Source organism: Bactrocera dorsalis, chromosome 2, assembly GCF_023373825.1.
Source record: "Bactrocera dorsalis isolate Fly_Bdor chromosome 2, ASM2337382v1, whole genome shotgun sequence".
Lineage (NCBI taxonomy): Eukaryota > Metazoa > Arthropoda > Insecta > Diptera > Tephritidae > Bactrocera > Bactrocera dorsalis.
This window is the reverse complement of record NC_064304.1, coordinates 80867893-80892575: the sequence shown is the minus strand read 5'-3', so window position 1 is coordinate 80892575 and position 24683 is coordinate 80867893. Positions and strand designations below refer to the sequence as shown.

The 24683-nt window shown below is 38.3% G+C and overlaps 1 protein-coding gene across 1 annotated transcript in view; it reads left to right on the top strand.

The window, feature by feature from the left end:
• The window catches only part of LOC105226650 (uncharacterized), a 91355-nt gene that overhangs the window by 41587 nt on the left and 25085 nt on the right, over nt 1–24683 (top strand). The window contains exons 3-5 of the mRNA XM_029550361.2: nt 8038–8179; nt 8621–8877; nt 10755–14668. Coding sequence (XP_029406221.2) covers nt 8061–8179; nt 8621–8877; nt 10755–14668 — 4290 coding nt within the window. The 5' untranslated portion in view covers nt 8038–8060. The remainder of the gene's footprint in view (nt 1–8037; nt 8180–8620; nt 8878–10754; nt 14669–24683) is intronic.

Sequence of the window (24683 nt, the reverse complement as noted above, 5' to 3'; positions counted from 1 at the left end):
TATATATTATATGTCGATATATGTTTCCTAAACCTAATGTTACCATTTTTGAACGGAACCCAAACAAATATTACAATCATAGGATCAGATCCAAATTATTCTAGAAATAGCTGCTAGATTTAAACGAACAAAACTTAAAATATTACCAGATATGCAAAATATACATCATCACATTTCCATACCTATTATAAAATATGAGCGAATTTGTATTCCAAAGGTGTTTGAAAAGTTTTGAATGTAGATGTATGTAATACAAACTTGAATATACAAAATGCTTTTCATGATGTAGACTAGATGTCAACCCATCAATTCTTCTTCTCTTCTTCTTCTTTACTGGCGTAGACACCGCTTACGCGATTATAGCCGAGTCAACAACAGCGCGCCAGACGTTTCTTCTCTTCGCTACGTGGCGCCAATTGGATATTCCAAGCGAAGCCAGGTCCTTCTCCACTTGGTCCTTCCAACGAAGTGGAGGTCTTCCTCTGCTTCCCGCGGCGGGTACTGCGTCGAATACTTTCAGAGCTGGAGTGTTTTCATTCATCCGGACTACATGACCTAGCCAGCGTAGCCGCTGTCTCTTAATTCGCTGAACTATGTCAATGTCGTCGTATATCTCATACAGCTCATCGTTCCATGGAATGCGATATTCGCCGTCGCCAACGCGCAAAGGACCATAAATCTTTCGCAGAACTTTTCTCACGAAAATTCGCAACGTCGACTCATCGGTTGTTGTCATCGTCCAAGCCTCTGCACCATATAGCAGGACGGGAATTATAAGCGAGTTATAGAGTTTGGCTTTTGTTAGTCGAGAGAGGACTTTACTTTTCAATTGCCTACTCAGTCCGAAGTAGCACCTGTTGGCAAGAGTAATCCTGCGTTGGATTTCCAGGCTGACATTGTTGGTGGTGTTAATGCTGGTTCCTAAATAGACGAAATTCTCTACAACTTCAAAGTGATGACTGTGAGAGCTAAGTCGCGAGTGCGACGACTGTTTGTTTGATGACAGGAGATATTTCGTCTTGCCCTCGTTCACTGCCAGACCTATTTGCGTTGCTTCCTTGTTCAGTCTGGAGAAAGCAGAACTAACGGCGCGGGTGTTGTGGCCGATGATATCAATATCATCAGCATACGCCAGCAGCTGAAGAAGAAGTCGCACGATAGGGAGTCGCCTTGTCTGAAACCTCGTTTGGTATCGAACGGTTAAGGTCCAATCAGTTTGTTGACGGTGGGCTTTAACCTTTCACACAATACGCTCGACAGAACCTTATATGCGATGTTGAGGAGGCTAATCCCACGGTAGTTGGCGCAGATAGTGGGGTCTCCTTTTTTATGGATTGGGCATAGCACACTTAAATTCCAATCGTTGGGCATACTTTCGTCCGACCATATTTTGCAAAGAAGTTGATGCAGCTCGGCCGGCAATCCATCGGCCCCTGCCGCTTTGTTGTTTTTCAGGCGGGCAATTGCTATTCGAAATCAATTGCGTACTTTTATTTTTACCAAAAGGTGAAGTACTGTGTGACGTAGTCAAAAAGACAAAGCTTAAATAAAAAGAAGGGTGTAACTTTGATAGAAGGCACAGATCTCGTCTAAATTTCAAAGCCATTCAGGCGAGGCCAATGTCATACCTAATTTGTCACTCTCAATACATTGGTATGTATATACTTGTATATAAATATATAATTTGTATTTGTATATGGAAACCATATCAGACAATATATTTCTAGGGAAACAAAAAAGCCTGGATAGACCCTGCAGCTCCCTAAATACTGCAATATACACTCGAAGAAAACGTCGCCTCAGTCGATTTAGCCGCGTCCCTATTTCCGTCTGCATAAATATGTTCCAAGAAGCAGCTCATCGGAACCGTCGATATCGAAAAACTATAGCATATTACTGCCGTGAAGGGTAGTTTCTGTGCAGCCAAAGTTAACGTTTTACCTTGTTCAAATATCCGTTGAGGCACATTGACTCACATTGCTGATATCTGCGAAGTCCTCTGTAAATTAGTCAGATACAACAGTAGTACAGGAAGTAAGCAAAATAAAGAGGCAAATAGTCGATTCTACATTTTCATCGAAAAGAAAGTTCATTCGTAGATATTTTTGGAAATTATAAACCTTGAAAATCTAAAGATTATCTTTGACCCTTGTATACATGCACACATAAATATTTGAACGAGTTTTCTAAGAATTCGTTATTTGCGTTCATAAATATTTGTGTGCATTGTAGAGAATATTTAAGGTTATGTTTTCTTTCTTCTACTATTTTCTTTGCATTAGACGTTTTGCGGCTGAGCTAACCCACCCACACAACATCGCCTGCTTTTGTTTTTGCGCTGCTTGCATCTGGTTATATGCCGTCTGCACCGTCGGCTGTCATCGTTGTCATTTCGGTTTGTTTATTTACCATTTCCAGAAACCAAATGCATATCTTGTATACAATATTGAAGCAGTATGAGGAACGGCCAGGGTGTGCATTTTCAAAGAAGCATGGACCAGTTATACGAGTATATTGTGGCCTAAAATATACTTGGGTAATTTCAACAAGAATATTCGTTTCGAAGAAAATTTTAGAATCGTTCAATTCCTAGTTCATTCAATTAAATTTATTCTTCTCTGTGTTTGTATATGTGTATCTTCGTATATACAAATGCACTACTTATAGGTTACTTACCTTCGAGAACTCTTACATGTACGTACATATATCTTGGCCACACTAAAATTATCTCTTCTTTACCAAATGCCGGCAAACACTTTAGGTCTTTTCCACCGAAAATAAATAAAGTCTGAAATGAATTGGAGGAATTAAGTAATTAATGTTAACAGAACGAAACGGATATTTATGCGTTGTGGGAAAGAATTTAATTGCTCATCGGGCTTATCGGAAAATACAGGGAGCCCATCAGTGCCACTAGCGTAAGATATCCACCTTTGGTCTTGCTGCAGGGCACGCAGCTCGCGTGGCATTTTCCACGACGCACATTTAACACAGAACTGTGATTTTTTAGGTAAGGTGTAAATGAACTCTGCACAAGTTGAAAATAGATGCCCATTGCAGCGAGTTCATTTACGCATACATACATACGTAGCCACATGCTATCTGAAATTGCTAGAGATCGACGCGTGCGACCTTGGTCGACTTATAACAAAGTTTCCGATAATTAGTAAGCACGTCAATGTTGTTACTTATTTGAAAAAAAAATCGTTTGCTTCTAAAGAAGACAAGCGCCTCTAACCCAAGGGATTCTATTGGAAATGAAATAAAAATTCGTAATTAACAAATATGAGCGTTGATAGTGTTAATGATAAATGATTTATAAGAAATTATTATGTTACATACACATAAGACACATAAGAATATTTTTAGTAGGGGGAAGAATCTAAAGCCGGCGTGCGGATCTTTATTCTGCTAAACCTAACATATTTTACATGCATATCTCACCCCCCGGTTTAGGTATTATTTAGTAGGAGCGAGAAAATATTTTAAGTGTCCTCTAGGGTACGGACTGATAGACACCTAACCTGCTGTAGTCTCAGTTTTGTCACGATTGAGGCTACCGCTTCCATTTCTCAAAGTACTGACACATGAGCGACGGTTCGGACTAATGTCGCCATGCAATCTGTCCAAATAGTTTACATAGCACCCATGTCCACTTAATATTTTTGTCAAGTGGAAATACAAGTCCTCACGTCGTTTGTACATTCACTAATGGATGTCCGGTATCAGTCTGTGGATTCACCGGTATTTAGGTGAGGTTTGACAGCGTTGCTGCCACATTGTGATGCTTTTAGTTATTTATTCTCTTCCTATTCCAGGGTTCTGTTCGACACCCTGGATATCAATGGGTGGCATATTGAATATTAGCACGGCTTATTCACCTTTCCACATTGAAGTCGAATATGTACATATAACCGATCTCATTGGATTTGCGGGTAAAAATGGCCAGTTGGATCGCAAGCAGATTTTATTTGCCATATTTTTTGCTAAGCCGTTTAGAATTTTATTCGTTTTATCTGAAATGTATTCCAAATGCTCCTTAAATTTGAGTCTTTAGTCTATGGTAATATTATGCCCAGATACTTTAGTTGAGGGTGTAAAAGAGTCTCACAAACACCTATGGTGGGCAATCTTCTTTTTTCAATTTCATAGTGCTTATCGGCACAACTGTCTTGTATCTTGCAGTGCATCAATAACGAACCTCTTTTCATGAAGCCGTTTGGTCTTTCAGACAATCCGCCGGCTTTCTGGATTAATAACCCCAAGCGGTTTTTTACTATGCTTTCGCAAGGCTACATTTAAGGCTCTGTTTGGTACGCTATCTATTCCAGGCGCTTTGTTGCTTTATAATTTTCTCCCTTTGCCCAATATTGGCTTTTTTACAAACTAGCAGTGGGGGCCTGCAACTTTGGTGTTTCGACTTTTAAGGAAGGAGGACTAAAGTCATCCGGATGTTTGAAATGTTGTTATAATTATATGGGAGCTTAAACCCGATTTTATCTAATTTAGATACAGAGATGTACCGTTATTAGAAAAACATACTTACTCAAATGTATTAAGATAAGTTCGGAAATCTTTCCAATAGGTATGCGGAAGCTAAGGGAAGGAGCGAAATCAATCCGTTGTTGATACACAGAGATAATATTATCAGGAAAAGATTTTTTCCGAATATAAATTATATTTTTCCACATATTCAAAATGAGGGCTTGAATAGTTATCATCTGATTTTGACAATTTATAGACTTGAGATGTCTTCCCTTAAAGGTATTATTTTGCATAGTTCTACCTCGATATATTCATTGGTACTTGATTTGTATACTGGAAAATGAAAGGAATTTAAGTTGTTACGTGGGTGTAGTTAAAGTTAACTTAACTTAACTGTAACTAAGAAATATCAGGTAACTTGATTGAAATTTGTCTAGTATCTAGATGCGGAAATAAGTAATTTTGCATCGGCTCCATGCCGGATACAAAATGGAATGATTCTGACGCTTTTAGTTATTGATTTTTCGCGCTTTTAGTCGTTGAGCTAATTTGGTTGATTTGGTGTTGGTGTTGTTATCCACTTAAATTTGATAACATTTCACATTTTAAATAGTATAAACGCTATGAAATCACATGAAAAGTAAGACAAATTGAATGCATCAACCTTAACCATTACTGAAGTACTTATACTCAAGACCTTACGTTACCTGCCGTACATTATGCCCGATATATACGGTAAAAGTCAGTATACTTATTAGGTTTAAAATAATGCTATAAAACATAATTGATTTTTTTTATTTTTATTAATTTCAATTTAAACTCTCTTAATCCCACATACCAGATTAGAAAAAACATCTAGCTTCTACAATTACTAACTCTTCTTGGAAGCCAAGGAACACGTGAAACATTGTCATCAAGTTATCACTTGCACGGACGGACAGACGAATGGACGGACGGACAGAAATTCATGCGTAATTCAACTCATCTCGTTAGCATGTTCATCTACATATTTATAAAAAACTAATTATCAATCTCGATTAGTTTTAGGTGATGCAAACATTTGTTAAGTGAGCAGAACTATTATAATTTCAGTTGCAAGGTGTTGCAAGATTATACAAATTATTATATTTACTTAGTTTTGCTATCATTTTTGTGTCATACAAGGTGAATTCCAAACAGTATTTAAAAAAAAAAAACAACAGAATAAATGTTTTTTTCGGCAAAATCAATTTATTTTGTTCAAAATAGTCTCCTTTTGCTTCAATACAGCTTTTTGCACGGTCCAAAAGCATGTCGAACGAGTGTTTTAGCTCGTTGGCCGGTATGACCGCTAGTATGCCGGTGCAAGACGTTTGAATGGCCTCTACGTCTGCAGAACGCTTTCCTTTCATGGACAAATGTATTTTTCTGAAAAAGAAGTCGCACGGTGCTATATCGGGTGAATACGGGGAGTGGTTAATTGTTAAAATGTTATTTTTGGTCAAATAAACGGTCACAACCGTCGATCGATGAGACGGCGCATTACCGTGCAACAAACGCCAACTTTCATCTTCGCGATATTCGGGCCGAACACGTCGAAAACGGCGCACTAAACGCTTCAAAACTGCAAGGTAGAATACCGCATTAACGGTTTGGATGGGTGGAACAAATTCTTTGTGAACAGTACCCTTGGAATCATAAAAACAAATCAGCATTGTCTTTACTTTTGACTTCTCCATGCGCGATTTTTGGGTTTCGGCTCTCCCGGTGCTTTCCATTCAGCACTGTGGCGTTTCGTTTCGGGATCGTATTGGAAACACCACGTTTCGTCATCAGTCACAATATTGTAAAGGAAGTTTTTGTCCTTTTAGACCTTTTTAATGATGTCCTTCGAATGTTGGATTCTGAGCAATTTTTGGTCGTCAGTCAATTTGTGCAGAACAAACCGTGCACACACCTTTCGTAAGCCCAAATGTTCGGTCAAAATGTGATAAATGTTCAATTCCATTTCGATGAGCTTCAATGATGATGTCGGTTGATTTTTGATGAATTCACGCACAGTTTCGATGGAATTTCCGATGATCATGGATTTTGATTGGCCCACTTGTTGATCGTCATTTATGTCCTCACGACCACTTTGAAAACTTTGAAACCACTCGTGCACTTGTTTGTTTCATGAATTGAAACGTTTCGGTAAATGTTTTACTATTTTTAAAACAAAATTTAATGTGGGCCTTTGTTCGAAGCTCATTTTCTCACCGATAACACAAACATACTGACACTTAAAACGCAATAACTTCACTTCCAAATAATGAAATGTCATGCAATTCTCACTGGACAATCGATAAAGATAGCAGATTCTATCGCACCAGTCGACGTATAGATGACGGCGCTACACGTTTAAAATGTATGTAGGGCAGTCGAATGCCCAAAGAAGACATTATTTTTTACCATAATTTGTTTGCAGTGTCAATCATGTATAATAATGAGTTTAAAGTTTGCTTTTTAACAATGGAGTCGGGAGCTAAAGTGCATGCGGTTAATAGGCTTGAAGACTTTTACAGATAAAAAAGTTTTCACCGTTGAAGCAGGTTTTTCTAAGCAAAATGATAAAGTCTAGGCAAAAGCTTCCGAATCCCCAAAAAAAGTGATTTCAAATGTTCAACGTCGTCCCAGGTGCTGTAATGATTTGGTCATACGCTCCCATAAATATCGTTTGTCTAAGTTAGTACCACACTATCTACTTGATTATTTTCAATATTAAACAAAAAAAAAAAACGTTGCGCCGAAGTTAGAATATCCTTTACAGGATGAGTTTACACTATTTCCATAGAGCTAATTTAATGATTAAATGTATGTATACACAACAACTTTCAAAGATTCATTTATTTCATGATATTATTTATAAAAACTTACCGAGCAGTTGGAAAAATTATTGTGATTTCTGCTAAAATGAGATTTGCTTTAATGCGCTGTGTAAGAAGGCTGATTTGAACATTGCGAAGATGTGCAATACACACATACATGTGTACTATGTACACATGCAAACACCGGTCTGAGTCATTTATCATGGTGTGCAATGCGTGTCAACACTTTAAAATGCGTTCATTTGTTTAAAACTAAAAATAACCGCAACAACTTGCAAATGAACAATGTGTCCCAGCGCGGCGCGGACACTTGCTGCTGTACGGGTATGCTGCGGCGCGAGTGCGAGGCGTGTGCGTGTGCGTATGCGTACTTCACGCTGACATGCGAATGTGGGTTAAGTGATGCCTCGCGTTGTTTGCCCGAAGAAGTTCTAGACGTGTTGGCTTTTATGTTTGTGTGTGTGTTTGTGTATTTGTATGTGTGTAAGCATCTCAGTAAAGACATGAAAAATATGTGTATAGATATGTGAATTGTTTGTCATTATCAGCTGGCTCTATTTATAGGACGTTCCGTAATTGGGGATTCTGCTTTACGCCTAAAACCCGTCAGCTCCCAATTGTGCTGTGGATTTGTTTATTTGCATACAAGCACACTTCTCTACATACTCATTATAAATTCCTTTTTTATACTTGAACAAAATTACAGTTAATATCGGAGGAATAAACAAAATGCCAGAAACTTGCCGAACTTCTGCCACAGAACGCCGAGCGCTGAATTCAAATGAAGCGAGCTGGAGGGAGAGTGCCCAAAGTGTTTGCGATAATAAACAACGAATTGCTTGGAGCAGGTGAAAACATTCACACTTACATACATATTGTTGTTGTTGTTTGCTTTGTCTTTCTTCTTGTATCTCCTCCCGCATGTTTGTGTTGACCCACCCACAACTTTCCGTACTTTTAATTATAAACACTAAATACATACATACATACATTCCTCCTATGCATAAATAACCAGTTAATATGTGTGCCTTGGGCGCAGCTAATGTCAATTCAAGTGTATGAGTAGTCTGCCTGCTAAGTATACTCGGGGCCAACGCACTGATCCAACACTGGCGCACTTACCCTATAAAACGCTTGAAAAACAAAATATTTGCATACCTTTAGGCGCACGTACAAGCGGTCGCCGCGAGTGTACGAACATTATACACAATATGAGCAGAATTTTTGAAAAACGCTCTTATCCGAATTTCTATTTATGCAAATAATAACTTTATTCCACTTTCTTTTAGATTTAAATGCAACGAATCGAAAAAATTGAGACCAGCGACTTCCAATCACAGCGAAAACTTTAAGAACGAGCCGTTTGACGAGCACTGCGAGGGTTCTAAGAGCCGCTGTCGTTCACTGAGCAGTAGTGACTCCGCGGTCGAAACGAGTAAGGGCTGCTGCTGTCCGAGTCACTCGGATAGCTCGAAATCGTGTTGGAAAACCAAGCGAAAACAGATAATTCGGCAAAGTTCACATGCTTCCGGCTTAAACGAAAACGGTATGTGACTCCTTTAACTTATCATGCCACAAAATAAAACAATGCTAAGAGGTGTTGTTGCAAAAATAAAACATGAAACTCGAAAAATTTAGAAAATTGAACGGACATTTGAAAAATTTCCAATGAATTTTGAATTTTTAATTAATGGTTAACAGCGACAAGAGGGTTTTTTGAATTTTTTTGTAAGGTTTTGGAATCTATTTTCTACTTAGAATTACCTTAGCTGTAATGCTGTTCACATGTGCATATCATAAAAGCATATATGCACATCTTTATCTTGATTTCAATCGGTCAGTTTTTCAGCTATATGCTATAGTAGTCCTATTTGAAAAATATAATCAGAGATGAAAGCTCTGCCTTCGACTGTATTCTATGAAAAATTTCGTGATTTCGTGAAGATATTTTGCGAACTATCACACCATGTTAACCGACTATTTGATGCCTGAAATTGGAGCTCGTGATCTCGGCGACGTTTTGTTTCAACAAGCTTCCGGCAACTGAAGAGACAGGTTGGTATGGCTAAATCGGTTCAGCTCGTCACGCTGATCATTTATATTATACTTTGTGTAGCCTCCGAAGTTACTTTCTGGGTGTTATAAACTTCGTGGCAACTTAATATACCCTGTTCAGGGTATAAAAAATAAGTCATAAAAGCCAAATTTGTATCATTCAAAGAAAGAGCTTAGTAAATGCATATTAAATCTTTAAATAACATTTAAGACAGACCAATTGATCCCGAATACTTTATTTATACCCTCGTCAACAATGTTTGCAAGTTTGAAATCACAATGAAAATGAGCATTGCTGAAGTTCCGTATGTGAAACTTCTGTCACGAGAGTCCTTAACTTCTTTAAAATAATAACAATAAATTGGAGCATTTTATGGTGATACCATAGTGACCTTACCAAAGCGCGACTCCTTTGTCGGAACTGTCGATATCGAACAACTTCAAATCAGACAACTAAAAGATATTGCTGCGGTACAAACTGATCGATCAAATTCAAGTCCATGATAAGATATCTTCTCGAAATTTAGCACAGATTATTATCCAAAACTTCGCTATGATCTACAAAGACATTTTTCAGATCGCATTACTACAACATCGTATACTTGCAATACAAATTGACCGATCACACTTACGGCCTTATATGGAAAACTGTTTTATTTGACCAGATATTTTCACGAAATTTGGAACAGATCATTGTCAAGGCACTGCTATAACATTCTAATAAGTTGTTCGGATTGAATCACTGTAGCAAATACATACATACATGTAGCTGTCATCCAAGCCGAGCGATCAAAATCAGATCTTTGCGTGTAAACTTTTTTATTTATGAAGGGTCTTCCAGCTCGATACAACTGAAGTTAACGTTTTTTCTTGTTATTATTAAAATTTGCAAAATAACTGTGAAAATCTTAAAATCAACAGATATTATTTTTAATTTATGTATGTTGCCGAGAAATGTCGCTTCAAAAATAGACTAATTCTCTAGACAGCGAATACAGGAATTAATTACGTTCAGAAATATTTACAACTGCACACGCACATGCACACTCGTGCCGCGAAATGCCGAGTAAATTAAGTTGGCACACATTTCATATTTCATTCGCGTTCCTCTTCGCCACATCCCTCCGCAAGAGCTGGAAGTACGCCCAACATATAAAATAAACTACTATATAAAAATAGGCTCAGCACATCTACACATATGTATATAAATAAGTATATGTACGAGCATATACATACGAGTATATATGTATGTGAAAACTTTAATAATAAAATATGACTTTTGTGTTTTATTGTTAGCCTCAGCGATTTATTTTTAAATCAAGTGTCTCATCTTTTTCTGTTTTGGTTTCTATTTTTCAACAATTGCAGCTAGGACAACCACAGAGGCACCAGTGCAATCCGCTACAACAACGGCAGCATCAGCGACTACATCGCATTTGGCAATATTTCGCGGCCGATATGCAAGCTGCGGTGAGCATACGCTTCTAGCCGGTCCACGAGATGTGCCACAGAAGAGCGGGCGTGTGAATAAAAAGACCTCGACATCGCTGCCAACAACGCCGAACTTGAGTCATTTGCGACGGCCGAAGCCGGTGCAATACCAGAAGCTATCGCTGGAGTCCGCGGATGTCGATGATGCGAGACAGTTGACGCGTTCGCCTAGACAGCCGTATGCAAACAGCCTGCAACAGCTTCAGATTTCAACAAAGAAGTTGCAAAATACGACGAGCGAAAGGGGCTACACGCTGTTGGGGCAACAGCACGCCCAAGCGCACCAACCAGTACGAGAGCAACAGCAGCAGTCGCTGCCGCTGCAACAGCAAATGATCATCGGCAATGTACTGCCGGCATTGGCAGTCCATGGTGATGGTACCAATAAAAGGCGGCATGTACTGGAAGTAGCGCACACAAAGAAAAACGAATTTATATATGCGAATAACGACAACAATAATACTAACAACGAAAATTTGAATGAGAGCTCATCAGTTGAGCATCTTCCCACTTTGACGCCTACAGCATTGGCAACAGCTAGCGATTTGGCAACGCAACCACTGATCGATCAATACGCCAGCAGCCAGCCGAACGATCAGAATGATCAAAATAATGGCCACGCGCCCTTATTATTATCGCGGCTGCCATCTCACATGCCACTGTCGGCTCCGCAATGCTCAGTTAGCACAACGTCGGCAATACAAACGACTCAACCCGCCAACTCGGCCAACACGGCCCACTCGACAGTTGTTGCCAAAAACACACTGGGCTTTTGTGAACATTGCTGTGCAGAAAGAAGTAGCATGGCTAGCGGTGATTATTCTCAGGGCGCATACGCCGAGCGCAAACCGAATTTCAGTGGTGAGGACTACGCGCGATGTTATCGCGAGAACACCGATTCAGTCTCCGATCTGTCGTCGTACCGATTCGTTTCCGATGAGGATGAAGTAAGCGCGTGCATCGCCGCTAACGAAACAGCTGCCACAGAGAATAATTCCAACAATAAAACTAAACTTTACAATATCAAAAGAAACAACAGCAATAGTAATAACAACAACGTAGCACAAGACAGAATATTAGCCAAAAACTGTCGCGTTTTATCCCCCGCACCGTCGCGCAAGCAAACGCACTCGCACTCGCATTCGTGTTCGTGTACGTCCCCGCCAACGTCGCCGCCGTTGTCGCCAACACCGTCGGCGCGAACGAGTGGTCTGTTGCCAACATTGTTGACACCCGCCGCCACACAAACGACAAAAACAACAGCGACGCGTCGTGCTTCCCCCGCCATTTGTTGTTATACAATTGACAAACCCGTCAGCGTACATTATAACGCGACTGTTTTGGAATACATACCAAATGAAACAAACACATTCTTAGTAACACCCACGTCGGGGCAGATAACCGCATCAGCTCCTCTGCCAATTCGCGGCACTTGTACCGCTAGGAGCGCCTATACCTTACCACCAGAAGCGCGCGACTCTAGCAAATTCCCATGTCAAGAGGGTCTCCTATCTACGTCTTTACCCAGTGATTATGGTAGTGTGAGGAGCGCTGCCAATCACCTGCAGCACACGCCACAGTCGTCACAAAAATATAAGCCCCCGCCACCAGAACCACCTCCCAAACCAAAGCACGAAGCAAGAACTATCTATCAGACAGCAATTTATTCGAGTTCAAGTGCGTCAGTACAAGACCAACTGGGTGTGTTGGAGACGCGTTTCCATAACGGCGAGCAGATTTGTAGCAATGGTCAAAATATCCAAAGTAAGGTAAAAAAGTTTGAACATCCAAGTGTCTTGATTGAGCCACAAACGCAAACATCTTCAAGCTATCTATCGCCTTTTATTCCCAAAAGCGTAGGAAATTATACGCCTAATGAGGATTCCAACAGAACCGAGGAACGTTGGTCACAATCGTTGCGCTCTCTTGAACGTTCCGTTTCACCAGAACACTGTGAGCTGTTGAGTTGCTTTGGAACGGTTAAAAATACCCGAAGCGAGTCCGCAAACACCACAACAAAAATAAATAAGCTCGACGAGCGACGAGCAGATGACGCACGGCGAAGCAAAGAAAATAGCCGCCACGAAGAAGACTGCTTAAAAAGAAACGATAGAGACAATAACGACGACAAGGAAACGAAATTTGTCGCGCGTAGCTTAAGCGAAAGCAGCTGCTCGGTGTCGGTAGCAACGTCGATTGCCAATGAAAAGTGTGCCATCGAAAACAAAAATAATCATCAGCAGCAGAAGCAAAAGGCGCAATCACATCCACAGCAACCACGTCACCAACAACAACAGTCACCCGTGCAACCACCAACACCACCGACACATCACCATAATAATATTAATAATAAACGGCGTAATTGTGGAGACTCCGAGCAAACTCAACCGAGTGCAGCCAACGGGAAAAAATCAGCGTCGACAAGTGTTAATTCTGTCGCCACTGTAACTAACGGTGTGCTCAACGCGTCTGACACATCTGACACGCACACCGTGTTCAGTGCTGGCAGCAGCGCCTGTGGGGAGTGCAATAACAACTACAACTGCAGGGCAAGGAGTCACGCGGAATATACGCGTTCGGAGCCCGCATCATCTGCATATCCGTTTACCGCAAGTTCGGAGTCGTCGTGCCAAAGTTCGCAATCATCAGTAGCCTACGCAACTTCGCCGTTACTGAAACACACGCTGCGCTACGATAGTTACGGTCGTTTGAAGTCGGAACGCGTTTCGCGCCTTCCCACCATCACCAGGTCACTAGCCAATGGTCGCAAAGCGGCTAGTGAGACGCGTCTGCATCGTGCATATCAAAATGTCTCTACCACGTCTAAATATGACTTGTCCACATCTTTGTCGGCCACCAATATTAAGCTAACACCGACTTTTTGTCGTAAATTCAATTATTTAAGTGACAAATTTGAAGACTGTGTGGCCGAATGTGAAGAATTTGAGTCAGAAATCGAGTCTACAGTTGTTGAATGTGAGAACCCCCAACAACAAAAGCGGGACACTATTGAAAAAGTTGTGCAAAACCTTGTGCCAGCTGTCACCAATGCGGGACAAATAGAAGCAAATACAACAGATGTATCTCAATCGGCACCTGTTCGTAATGCCAGCACTTGCCTCGAGTTCGACAAACAATTGGACTTGAATTTTACAAAGACAGTGCCACCACAACAACAGATCTATAAATCTTTTAGTGATACTCAAAATTTTGTGTCTATTCATAAAGAGAACCAAGAAAATAACAATAACAACAATATAACTGGGAGTAAATCAAAACGCTTTTTTAGTGACTACTCGCTGAAATCGGACTTTGCCGAGTCAGACAGTAATTTGCCGTGTCGGTGTTCTGTTAAGCAACTCGCATCACTGACCGAAGCGATATCTCCCACTTCGCCAACGTCACCGATCTCATTAAAGTCACCGAAATCTTCTGGTGGTTTGAATCAAAAGAATTCACAATCTCTGCCAAGTGTTCCACAGTCGAATGGTATACAAAGTCCGTTATGGCTTAGTAGTGAGACCATCGAATCGTCGCGCGAGAAATCTTTTGTCGACGATTTGCAATCGAATTGTAGTGATCAGACAACAATCTTTCATTTGGATAACGAATTTTCGCATTCTGCTACATCTTTGTCTTCGAATACACAAACCGCAACTGAGAGTGGTGGCAACACTCTACACAGACCTATTGTGCTCAAACGCATTCCAGCCATACAATCGTTTGGATATAGTCCATCAATCGAAACAAGCTCGCTGGGTGCTAATGCGCCTGAAAACGACGAGAGGGAGGTGAGTACTAGTGCTTAGTCGATGTAACTCAGGTTGAAATTATAAATCCATCTCTCTCAAGGGCTTTAACACAGGGGTTAGTGTAAAAATAAACGTAAATACTAGGGCATGTAGAGAAAAATTACTGTAAGAGAAATTGCAGTTCCCCTTTCACTTCATATACATACATATATTGTAGCTCATAGGAATACATGTTTCGTATCAGAGATAAAGAGATGATCAACTCTCCTCTCACTTGAAAAAGAGTGTAAACATATATCCTTGACATTTGACTGAATCGCGAAGGTTTTGACGTTTATCAATTGGGACGACTGGAACGGCCTAATTGAAATCCTACCGAAAATACATATTGGCAAAAGTATATATGTACATATGTATTTGTAACCGTCGCTCAAGATCACTATTAAAAATGGAAAACAATGAAAATTAATGGAAACGCGAAAGTTAAAAGTATTTGATCAAATATGTGTAAATTTCCAGAATTTTTATTAAATTACAAAAAGTGGACAAAATAGATTTTTAAGTCCAACAGACTTATGAAATTAAATGTTAACTTTCGTCAAATAAATAAGTTAATTTCTCCAAATTGATAATCGAAATTTAGGGACTAATGCGCGTATAAGTATATAGACAGACGAACAGACAAAGGGTCCATGTGTATATTTTAAAGGGCTCGATATTTCCTACAGGGTGTTACAAACTTTGTAGAAAACTTAATATACCTTGTTCTATCGAAGTACAAATTCGGAAAGAACTAAAGTATTTTATTCTTGGTAGACTAGTAGACCATACTCGTACATATGTATGTTTAGACAATAATATGTATAGCGGCTAAAATGAACAGTTGTCTCTGATATTTACGTCAAGTAGATCTGACAAATTATCTTGTTATGAATTACATCGCGGCAAGATTTAAGAATCTGGGAAGATTATTTCCAAAACTCGTGTTCTGTGCGGCTAACCTAATATCTACATTTCTACTTTAGAATCATTCATTTCCGATGAATATATTCATCTAAGTGCGAATGGTTCAAACAACCTACAAGCGAATCAAACATTTTATTGCAATAAATTTCAATTAGCCAATTGAAAGCCTGACTAGGGCCGGGCGATTAGGTCATTTGAATAGGTTCCCTCAGGCAACTGGTTATTTACATTTACCGTGCAATTCTGTACTGTGATACAGTCATAATTCTCTAAATTCGAGATTTAAAGTTAGAGACAATTTTTGTGACTTGAGACGATTTTGCTATTCTGTAAGTCACAAAATCTATTATACTTCATTATTCAGAGATGTTTTTACAATTGAATAGAGATAAATATGTCGATAACAAATATAAACTTTTAAATAACATAGTTAAAAGCATATTTACCAATAAAAATGAAAATATATGTTGCTTGACTTTGTTTCATAAAATTTACTAAATTTATGTTTAATTGATTTATTTTTGACCTTTTCGTGTTTGAGTTGCTTACAATATATAAAAAACGAAAACATCTATGATGATCTTTATTTAGTATATTCAAAATGGCAAACAAGAGTTCTTTTTAGATTTGTGTCCTGCTAACTATTATGTCTCAAATTTGAGACAATATTTTGAGACTAACTCTGAAGACTCTTTAGTGAATAGTAACTATTCACAAATTAAGACTTTGCCTGAAAATGTCTCAAATAGTGACTAGAGACTGCTTACAGAATTCCGCTATTAGCCCACTGTATGTGCTGATAAAACAGCTATCACTGGCCAGCTCGGAACCAGATTACGTCGCGATTTTGGAGAGATAAGACATTAAGTTGAAGGCTGAATAAAATTAGTACAAAATTGGGCACAGGATGGTGTTTAAAACAAGCAGTCACGCGGGTCAGTTGTCAGAAATTCTGTTCAAATGCAAAACTTTATGAGCAGTCTTTCACATAAATATTCACTGATTAGTCTTGTGTCTAACTAATGTTTAATGGAAATCAGCTGGTTTATTTGCAAGCAATTTCTTGAACGTATTAAAAAATTCGATCAAAGGTAATGTGAGGAAGTGCCAAGTTCGGGTGCAACTGAACATTCTATACACTTTCAACTTGCAGGAATCAAAGTCAGGGAAATACCTTAAGGTGTGAAACGTCAACCAGAGACACGAAATTTGATAAATTTTATATATACACATACTCTAAATAACTCATGCACTGGTCGACAAATTCGGCAGAAGATTTGTTAGAAAAACGAAAGGCATATGTAATCTATGGATGTTGGGTTGGTATCTTAATATTTTTGCCAATACATACTATTAACAGGCCACATATTAAAAAAATGTTTCCTGCGTAGCATTGAGGTATCTCACATACAATCACCTGTTATATAGAGTAAAGTTACTCGGAAGTTCGAATATCTGCATATTAGGTATATGGGGCTCAGGGAAGAATTGACCCGATTCAACCCATTTTTGATACGCACAGATACTACATATTATAAGGAAAGGAAAGGAAAGGAAAGGAAGGGTTTAAAATCAATCGGGCCATCGTCCAATTTATACTCCGGCTTTCATAAAGCCCTCCCATACAATCTCGAGAATTGAATTATCGCACTTTTAGTAGTTTTTGTACCGTTACATGGGGAGTGGTCGGGGTTATCTTCCGTTTCATTCACTTTTACAGAGGCGATAGGCGTAATTAAGGGATTTGTTACGAAGTTGGTTATTGTAGCTTAAGTGGTTTGGGAGATATGTGCATTAAACAAATTAGAAGAACATCTTACTACATACGGGTATATTTATCTATATTTATATTTCTTACGAAGCCAAAGAAGTATCTCAATTTTTAGTCAAGTTAGAAGGACGGACGGCCGCACGGAAAGATAGGCTCTGGTATTTCAGCATTAGATGTCGATTAGTTTTAGGTGATACAAACAACCGTTCGGTGAACAAAACTTTTGTACTCTGTAGCAACATGTTGCAAGAGCATAAAAAGTATTCCAAGTGCACACATACATATATGTACCATATATACATACATATAAGTGTGTATGTATTTGTTATATCTATTCTTTCCATACGCAATATGTACTTGAAAGCACACATGTATGTATGTACATGAGTATGTGGGTCTATAAGACTTCAAAGTGTGGCAATCACTCTCTGGCAAGCTGAATATTTTATGAAAACAAACAAAGCTATTTCGCTTTTCACAAGCTCGATGCCACACATTCGCACATGCAAGAGTCCGTTTAGCAGAAACAAGCGAATTTTCCATTCATTTACTCACCCTTATTTATCTTTATTAGATTTGAATTTCGATATTTATTGAATCGCCATTAATGGACTGGCTGGCACGCCGCACTGAGCTGAATTTCCAGCCAACTTTTAATATGATTTATGACAAAAACAACTTGGACCCCTGTTTTCGCAGGCACAAGATCGTAAATCTTCGAAGACAAGTGGAAACTATAACAAAATAATATTTTTCTTCGAAGAAATTTAAGGTGCTGAATTTGTATATTGACATACTTACACACATACATACATACATGTACATCCATTTAAAATGTAAATATTATATTGTGTAGTTACATTCATGGTTTATCCATTAATCTTTGATACCGGAACTGGAAAATGTGACGTAACTTGAAAATGCTTTCTCAGAAAGCTAAGAGTAGCCTACAGGTGTTGAAAAACTTTATATACCCTTTATGTATATACCCCGCTTCACTTTAATAGGCAAATATTTTATTTTCAATATAAGGACCAATATTTCTTCATTTAGACATCGCAAAAACTCCGTTTGAGCCTGGGTCTAAAGACGGATCTATTTTGAAAAAAATGTTGTGAAAATGAAAAATATACCAATCATAATGTTTTTATATGTATGTGGTGTTTTAAATTTGCTTCACTTGAATAGGAAGATTAGTTTCAATATAATAATTTATTCAGATTAATCATAGAGGTGTAAATGGTTTATTAATTTTTTAGAAATTGATGATTTTAGTATATAGTTCTACCTCCTTTATTTAGGATTATTGAAAAAAAGTCTGTCCGGAAGGCTATCACACAGGCTATTTAAGTAGTCCAAGGATCTCTCACTGTATGCAATTTTTACCGCTGTTATAACGGATTCCCGGTCATCGAATTGCCGGGCTGACTCATTATACTCTCGCAACAAAGTTGCTAAAGAGAGTATTATAGTTTTGTTCACATAACGGTTGTTTGTAAGTCCTAAAACTAAAAGAGTCAGATATAGGGTTATACATATATACCAAAGTGATCAGGGTGACGAGTAGAGTTGAAATCCGGATGTCTGTCTGTCCGTCCGTCCGTGCAAGCTGTAACTTGAGTAAAAATTGAGATATCATGATGAAACTTGGTACACGTATTTCTTGGCTCCATAAGAAGGTTAAGTTCGAAGATGGGCAAAATCGGCCCACTGCCACGCCCACAAAATGGCGGAAACCGAAAACATATAAAGTGTCATAACTAAGCCATAAATAAAGAAATTAAAGTGAAATTTGGCACAAAGGATCACATTAGGGAGGAGCATATTTGGACGTAATCTTTTTGGAAAAGTGGGCGTGGCCCCGCCCCCTATTAAGTTTTTTGTACATATCTCGGAAACTACTATAGCTATGTCAACCAAACTCTGTAGAGTCGTTTCCTTCCGGCATTTCCATATACAGTTCAAAAATGGAAGAAATCGGATAATAACCACGCCCACCTCCCATACAAAGGTTATGTTGAAAATCACTAAAAGTGCGTTAACCGACTAACAAAAAACGTCAGAAACACTAAATTTTACGGAAGGAATGGCAGAAGGAAGCTGCACCCAGGCTTTTAATAAAAATTGAAAATGGGCGTGGCGTCGCCCGCTTATGGACCAAAAACCATATCTCAGGAACTACTCGACCGATTTCAATGAAATTCGGTATATAGTATTTTCTTAGCACCCTGATGACATGTACGAAATATGGGTGAAATCGGTTCACAACCACGCCTTCTTCCAATATAACGCTATTTTGAATTCCATCTGATGCCTTCTCTGTATAATACAATATATACATTAGGAACCAAAATAAAAAAAATATGTAAATGACGGATAATGAAATCTCGATTATCACTTTATCATGCGAGAGTATAAAATGTTCGGTGACACCCGAACTTAGCCCTTCCTTACTTGTTTTCATTATATTCAGTTCAGCATAATAAGGTGGTCACTTCAACAGAACGCACATTTTGAGCTGTCATCCCGATTTTACTGCCCTTGCGGTGTGGATTGGAGCTTTGTCCTGTTAGTATGTCCAGGAAATGGGTTTAAAATATTGGAAATTTGCCGAAATACAGATTCGAGTTTTTGTTTGTAACGAAGATACAGTCATTTTTGATGCTTGAAATTGTAGCTCAATTGTTTCACAATAACATACCGCTCCTATAAATTGGTTTTTGGTAGGTTCACTTTGATCAAAGCTGTGAGAAAATTTGTAAATATTATATACATATGAATGTATGTATGTAGCTATCACAAGGAATCTAATATACATATGTATATGTATATGTGTGTTTATCTATGGTATAATGGCTTAGAAGTAAAGGATCACATATTTATGAAGCTGAAAACGAAGATCTTATCGAAAGTTCAAACAATAAACGCTCTTACTTACATATTTCAAACTCAAATTCGAAACTTTCTAAGAACATTTTTCTCTTCCCGAGTTTTCCAAATAGGAAAGTTGTGTTTGTTCTATTTCTTCTAATACCTTCTTAAATACATTACTTGTATGTTTGGATTCTTGTGTGTACTTATGTATATATGTACGTACGTATGTAATATTTAGCATTCAATAATATCTTGTGAGTAATTTCGGTCGTGAATAACCCGCTACGTACTTACGCAAAAGCACTCACACTACTACACAAAGTGAAAATTTATGCACAAATGGGAAAACAAAAACCAAATAAAAACTAAATAATACAAAACTAGAAGATAATAAGTAAAATTGCTAAAACAACAAAAACAAAAACAAAAAAGCGGCGATGAAAAAACAGAAGCCAAAGAAGAACATAAAAGAAAATTGGTGAAAATTCATTCAGTGCACACTAATACACGAATTCATATATATGTAATTATAATTGTATGTGTGCATTGTAAGGTGCATGCGTTTGTGAGTGTGTTGATTAATGCCTCGTTGCCTTTATTATTCGCTCATTTCATGGCTCCTCCGCAGCGCTTTTGAGTATCGAAAACAAACTAGCGAACTGTCAGCCGCCAATTCAGCGCCGATCGGATCGTTACAATTGTGTCCGTACATACGGACATTTTTATGTATGCTAAAAATACCGTTGTGTTTGTATCTAGCGAAGTATGATTACAAGCAATGAGAAATCTACGTCATGCAATGGAAACGTACTGTGGGGCAGAATGACATTTCACGCGATGAAATCAAGTGAAGACGCTCGTGGGGCGCCACTTTTTATTTATTATTGTAAACAAGATTTACATCTATAAACAGTTATTCTTAATTCAGAAACATAGCAGATCCATTTTTATAATTTTGCTAATGTGCATTTTACGGTTGGTATGGGGGTTTCACATACATAATTGTTTTTACCCCAAGATGTTTTACTGCCAATAACATCTTTTCTTGCTAGAATTCGAAATTTCTTCTAGAAAGAGAATTAAATATTCCAAACTTTTTATACCCTTTATATACAATTTACATATGTATGTAAGCATATAGATATATTAAATTTGCCGCGATATATGATCGTGCGTCGTACATACATATACGAACTAGTCCCTCAGCTTTTGAGACACCGATGCGAAGATTTACACCCGTTCATTTCTCACCATAAAGCTGGTCGGTTGTCGGATCGTTCGATATCGGACCACTATATCAAAAAGCTGCCATGCAAACTGAACGATTGGAATAAAATGAGTGCGAGGTACTTATGTATATTCAAGAAATTATCCAAGGAAATGGTGGTATCTTTGAGAAAATTGTTTAGATTGAGTCATTAAAGTATATAGTATATGTATATGGATCAAAAGTTCGAAACCACAATCACCAATCTACATATATGGAGTAAAGTCGGCCGGATGTACGAAAATTATGATAGTTATTAGTTCTACAGGGGCTAGCTCAAGTTTTCAACCGATTTTATCCACTTTAGGCACATTTTAGGTACAAAGAGATGTTATTACTCAAAACATGCTCTCTCATTTTCTTTTAGGTAACACACATATTGGTCGATATATGCGGCTTAGAGTCACCCGGAAGTTCGAAACAATTTATAATATGTAAATCGGGGCTAAGGAATTATTGACCAATTTTTATCGCGCAGACATATTATCTTAAGGAAAAGATTTTCTGCAAATAAGATTTATATATCACGCACTTTGACACATATTTTCGGTAAAAAGTCAACTATAGACATTGGGATCCACATATTCGGTAGCTACGGACTTGAACCGTCCGATTTGAACAACTTTGGTCATAAGGTGGCACACTGCAACGCACTAACCGGGAAATTTCCATCCCACTACATTAATTGGTGCTTTGTTTATGGAAATTAAAATTGTGTTATGTGGAAAGTAGGCGTGGTCGTAGTCCGATTTACTCCATTTTCACACTGTGCCATAGAAATATCAGAAGAATTTTGATTAATCATACTTTAAGTAGATTAAAAAAACGTTATATTAGGAATGGGCGGTGTCCACATCTGATTTCAGCTATTTCCAATTATCCTAGTAAAGGTTAAAAACAATTGTCTTTATTTGTTTGAAAGATATACTTTATATACGTTAAACTTATTATGGTGCGTTGTGTAAAATTTTAGTTCTGTATCTTAATTTACGGCTTCGACCAGATCATGTGGACAGCTCAACTTTTCATTATTAAATTGTAATACTCTACGAAGTGTCGATTGTGAATTTAAATTCAGTTAGAAATATACTACAATAGTTGAAAATTTTCAAAATCTTCAGTTTTATTACACCATAGAGAAATAACTTCATATAACCCCACAAAAAACAGTCAAGAGGTATTAAATCGCACTATCTTGGAGGCTACGCCACAGACCCACGAGGGGAGTGGTTCCGTCTTGTTGGAACCTAAAGTTGTTCACATCTTTCAATTCAAGATGGAAAAGGCCACTAATCATGGTTTCATTTGATTGCATTATGGCATATTAATTTTTTGAGGTCACCAATTGGAGATTCCAAGTCTTCGTCCACTTGGTTTTTCTAATGGAGTGGAGATCTTCCTCTTACTCTGCTTCCCCCGGCGCGTACCGCGTTGAATACTCCCAGAGCTGAAATGTTTTCACCACTGTCTCTTAATTCACTGAACTATGTCAATGTTGTTCTATATCTAGTATAGTTCACTGTTCTATCGACTGGGATCATAAATCTTCGGCAGAATCTTTCTCTCGTAAACTGGTAGCGCCGACTAATCAGATATTGTTATCATCCATGCCTCTGCACCATATAGCAGGACGAGGATGATGTGTGACTCGTATGATTTGATCTTTGTTTGTCGAGAAGGGACTTCACTTTTCAATTGCCTACTCAGTCCGAAGTAGCAGTAGTAGTTGTCGCGAGTGTGACGAATGTTTATCTGGTTACAGGATATTTTGTCTTGCCCTCGTTCATTACCAGACCCATTTACTTCGCTTCCTTATCCATTCTGGAGAAAGCAGAACTAACGGCGTGGTTGTTATGACTCCTTTTTAGAAGATTGAACCTTCTCTATGTATGTAGCTCGAATTATTTTCTTGAGGAGCGAACGATATAGAGTCGTCTTGTTTGCTCGTTTGGTATCGAACGGCTCGGAGTAGTTTTTCTCGATCCTGACGGAGCTTTTAGAACAGCGTATTAGTTTTGCGGGGATATCAAATTAAGACATCGCGGCATAAAGACAGCTTCTTTTCGTGCTGTCAAAAGCAGCTTTGAAATCGACGAAGGTCGATCCACAGGTATTCTACAAGTGGTGTGTGTCGATGCTCTTTTCTCGGGTCTTTTCCAAGATATAGCGCATGGTGAATATCTGGTCAATTGTTGATTTTCCAGGCCTGAAGCCACACTTTTCTTGAATCTTTCACACAATACGCTCGAAAGAACATCATATGCGATTTTCACGGTAGTTGGCGCAGATTGTGAGGTCTCTCTTTCTGTGGGTTGTGCAGAGCATACTTAAATTCTAATCATCAGGCATGCTTTCGTCCTACCATATTCTAAGCTGAGTTTTTGTTCTTCAGACGAGTAATTTGCTATTCGAACTTCTTCATAGTCGGACAATGGAACGTCTGCTCCATTGTCAACGATTGGGCAATCGGATTTGCCATCTCCTGGTGTTATGCCATTCAGCAGGCTGAGAAGTTTTCCCTCCATAATTTCAGTATGCTCTGGGTATCAGTTCGTGGATCATCACAGGGTGGATAATTACAGCGCTGAGTGAAATTCGTGAATTCGAGTTGTGCTAACCGAACTATTATTAAGGTAATAAATTTGCGCGATACATACATATATCAAGTAAAAGCTGTCTGAAAGATAAATTCCGAAAAAAGTATTGCCTTATTGAAGACCAAATGGCTAAAAAACACACTTTATTTGCAATGTCGTTTCAACCAAGTAAAAGCTTTTACACGATCTCATAACTACGAATATTAGATAATTATACTATGCAGCGAAATCGATTTTTATTTTGAATATTGGACCAAAACAACTTTTTTCTGAAATTGAAGCATAAGTAAAAAAGTTATTCCTAAGTTTCTTGAATTTAGCCTCCGAAATCGAAATTTTTAACTTCAAGTTTGAAATTAGTTTTATATTACATGTTGGGCGAATGTTGTAGAATATTATTAGTAATTTCTACAGTTTTGTGCTTATGTTTTGCAAAATCTTAAAAAAATACACAAGTGTAGTTACTTTCATATTTAGATAATTGCCATGTATCAACCACTGACTTTTATAATCAGAGTTCATTGACCCAAAAGAACCCGGAAATTGTAAATAGCAATACATATTTAATTATCCATCAAT